The sequence below is a fragment of the Pinus tabuliformis genome, chromosome 1_2, assembly GCF_031772625.1.
Source record: "Pinus tabuliformis cultivar Carrire ecotype Pingquan chromosome 1_2, CPIR1, whole genome shotgun sequence".
Taxonomy (NCBI): Eukaryota; Viridiplantae; Streptophyta; class Pinopsida; order Pinales; family Pinaceae; genus Pinus; species Pinus tabuliformis.
Window position 1 is genome coordinate 1,121,493,199 of NC_142298.1, and position 3,832 is coordinate 1,121,497,030.

The window sequence follows — 3,832 nt, forward strand, 5'->3', positions numbered from 1 at the left end:
ATCCTGACATTATATCTGTGTGTGGGAGTTTTTAGAAATGCTGGTTACAGATATCAAACTTAGTAGACCATGCTTAATTAAATTTGTGAAAACCTTATTCTAAAATAAACACAGCTCACACGTATCAATGTAGAGATTAGATAGCAATTTAAATAATCGCACCGCTGTGTTGAGCTGTGCAAACAGCTTGGCATTCACATGACTTTGCGTATTCCATGGGTCGTGAGAGTCACGGCAACAGACTTGACGGTCATACGCCTGGGAACGCATTGGTAAAGGTGAGCTTCTTCACTTGGCTTTTGCATATTAAACAATTGTGAGCCGCCCAAGCAAAATTGACCACGATTTTGAAGGGATTATATAGTTTTGATTCTTGAACTTCTTCGCTTGTCTTTTGCATATTCAACAATGGTGAGCCGCCCAAGCAAAATTGACCACGATTTTGAAGGGATTATATAGTTTTGATTGTTGAACGTCCACACTCACTCCTGCAGTTCCTTGGATTTTGAAAGGGTATTAGCGTGCTTGGATTACATACTCTTGCTTGGGATTGAACCCTGAGACAGAGGGTATCAGCTGTTGTATTTGCCAATATGAGTACATTAATCCAATGGCAGAATGGGAGTTTGAGGCACTCCATTTCTTCTTGTAATTATCTTCTGATTCTACTATTCGCCCTCTTGATAGCGCAGTGCAAGGCACAGATCCCGTACACAATCATATCTTCGTCTTCCGACAACCAGACGTACACATATGGCGACCAATTTGCGACAAATTTGAACAACGTTTTGGATGATCTTGTTCAGAACACGTCTTCGACAGGGGTAAATGTTTCTTCGTATGGCGAATCTCCCAACAGAGTTTATGGGCTTCTCCAGTGCAGGGGAGACGCATCGCAAAAGGAATGTTACGATTGCTGTCAAAATATAAGGAATAATGTTACTTTATTGTGCGGAAACAAAGTTGAATGTCGAATGTGGTTGCCTATGTGCGAATTGTACTACCGGAACGACAGCAGCTTCATTGCTACAGGAACACGGCCTTTGGTTTCAGTTGCTCATCAATTCATGAAGGGGCAAGAAATGGCTTTTATAAATCTTGTTTCCGATCTGTCTGTTATAGCTCCTACATCAACAACGAGGTTCAACGAAGGAGCGAGTGTTGATTCTTCAGGTCTTACGATCTACGCTCTCGTTCAGTGCTACAGAGTTATATCCACCTCCGATTGCTCTAACTGCCTGGCCAATGCAACGAAACAGCTTCAAACTCATCCAAATGTTTATTCCGCAATTTATATGGAGAGCTGCTATGTCCTGCTATCTAATCAATCGCTTTCAGGTAATATTCCTTTTTTGCTTTCCTTTCATTTCTGCCATTTTTATCAAACCAATCACTTTTCAGTAGTATTTCTTTTTGCATTTCTCTTCATTTATGCCGTTTTTTTCAGAGTAACGGGTACTTAGTTTCGCCGTAGTAGCCATAAGCCTCAAAGAGGCTTGGAAAATAATGGTTTGATAGAAATTTTTAAAAATCCTAATTATAATGGTGAAGTACAAGAAGTTGGGAACTCCAGAATTATTGATAGTCCTGAATTTCTCACTCTGAATAATCCTTACAATGCCAATTATTTCTATTGGTAAAGGAATATATTATTCATTAATAATAAATGCATTTTGTTTTACAGCTAATCAATCAGGAAAATTACCTATGCAATTGGGGGTTGGGAGAGCTGTGCTTCTGCTTACTGTTTTGCTGTTGCTGTTAATGTGAAAATGGCTCTGCTACTGTGATTTGAATCATAGTCTGTGTCAATATGGAGGTAACTATACATGTGCACATCTCTTTATGTTTGCCTTGCTGGCTCATCCTTTTATTTTTGACAAAAAATAATACCACTAATGTTTGACTTTTGGTTTTTATGTACGCAGGCACATGGAACAATGCAGGCTCTCCTCTTATTTTCAGGCTCTCCTTATCCACGTCAACGTTGGTTTCTATTTACGGCCTGTTCCGTTGGTTGGTTTAGAATGATTTGATATATGTTTATTAGTGTGGTTTACAGAAACAGTGTGTAAAATTTTCAAAGCTTGTACGCAAAAGTCATGGAACGAGATATTTTATTCGGACCTTCTCCCCACTTTAATTTTAATGATTCTGTATTTTTAAAATGTAAGACATTATACTTTATGTTAAAATGTCATTTTAGGTTCTTGTAATATTTACTTTTGTGAATTCACATATTTCTATGTTACCATAATTTTAACCCATTTGTATTTTTTCATTTCACAATATTTTTCTAATTTATATATTTTTTATTTCACAATATTTTTCCAATTTTATATTATTAGTTTGATCTTTATAGTATTTTTTTAATCTATTAATAATTTTTTATTTTATCATATTATTTTCATTTTTATAATACTTTTTTATTGTAATTTCTAAGTTAATTTTTAATTAATAAAATTTAAATTATTATAACATTTATACTTTCATATCTAAAATTTAAGTTATTGTTTCTCTTTCTCCATTTCCAAAAGAGTGAAGTTCACTGTAGTTTTTAAGATTATGCAAATGTTCTTTAATATGTAAGTCAGAAAGATATATCAAATATTTTCCCAACTTTAAACTTTTGATAAATCTCAAAAGGTCTTCACAAAAATAAAAATTCCCATTTACAAACTTTAAAATTTTTCGTGCATCTTTAGATCTTCTTCTATGAACTAATCATCTAAAGCTACTATAAACTCTCCCGAACACCTTTAGTGCATTGTAGATCTTCTACTATGAACTTATCATCTAAAGCTATTGCAATTCCTACTAGGCATTTGCAAACATTAATCTTTTCCGTCGAAAATAAGCTATTGCTCCACCATTTGTAAGTTTTACCTTGAAATTTGAGGCACTAAGCCATCACATAAACCTTTGGGAGAATTGTAAGCTTTAACGTTTTGATCAAGATTGAGAGATATCGGGATCATTCCCTCCTTAATTTTCATTTTTCCCCATTTACCTTTTGGTCTCTTGTTAGTTAACAACTTCCCATGTTTCCCCAAATGGCTTTTGGGACTTGTTCAAATTCCACACATACAAGTTTGAAAAAGGCATAAGCCTCTGTGACTCTTGTAAAATTTCAGCTTTCAATCAACACCAAGAGATTTCTAGATGGTTCCATGCTTAACTTTCAATTTTCCCTATTTGCCTTGTGGTCTCTTTTTGGATAACAACTTCCGAAATTTCTCGAAAAATGGTTTTTGAAACTCTTCTAGATTTCACACAACTAGTTTGAAAATCCCTTATTAGGATTTTATTTTTTTATGTATTCTCCTAAATATCGTCTTTAAGTGACACAATCATTATTTTCTCTTAGGGGCCAATTTCATTTTTGTCTCTCTAGAGAAAATAGTTGGGATTAAAGATATATTGCCTTTATAAAGACAATGCGTCTTTAATCCTAGCTATTATCTCTCTACAGACAATAAAATATTATATTTAAATAAACTACAATAGCATTGATTAATTTATATTAGGGCACAGTGGAATCAAACCACCAACCTGATACTTATAAGGAAAGTGTTTTTCCATTGAGCTAGCACCCTTTAAAGAAACAACAATTTTGTCTTAAATAAATTTCTTAACTACCTATATTCTATAGTAGTGATGCCACAATCCATAAGAAATGTAGTTGATTTTGAAATCCTATAACAACGAGAGTAATTTCTGGGAACCCCACAACAAACATTGTTCCCATGCCCCTTGCGATGAACATGGTGGCTCATCACCCCATGCGTAAAACTTATCGATCTCAACAAGTGCGCATGTGTGGTATTTACCA

The 3,832-nt window shown here is 34.6% G+C and overlaps 1 protein-coding gene across 1 annotated transcript; it reads left to right on the forward strand.

Moving 5' to 3' along the window:
* The first annotated feature begins 371 nt into the window (after positions 1-371).
* LOC149210081 (cysteine-rich repeat secretory protein 55-like) lies at positions 372-2,232 on the forward strand. The gene is made up of 3 exons (XM_089394351.1): positions 372-1,338; positions 1,685-1,819; positions 1,929-2,232. The coding sequence occupies exons 1-2, from the start codon at positions 594-596 to the stop codon at positions 1,768-1,770; spliced, it is 831 nt and encodes a 276-aa protein (XP_089250477.1). The 5' UTR covers positions 372-593; the 3' UTR covers positions 1,771-1,819; positions 1,929-2,232.
* The last annotated feature ends 1,600 nt before the right edge of the window (positions 2,233-3,832 follow it).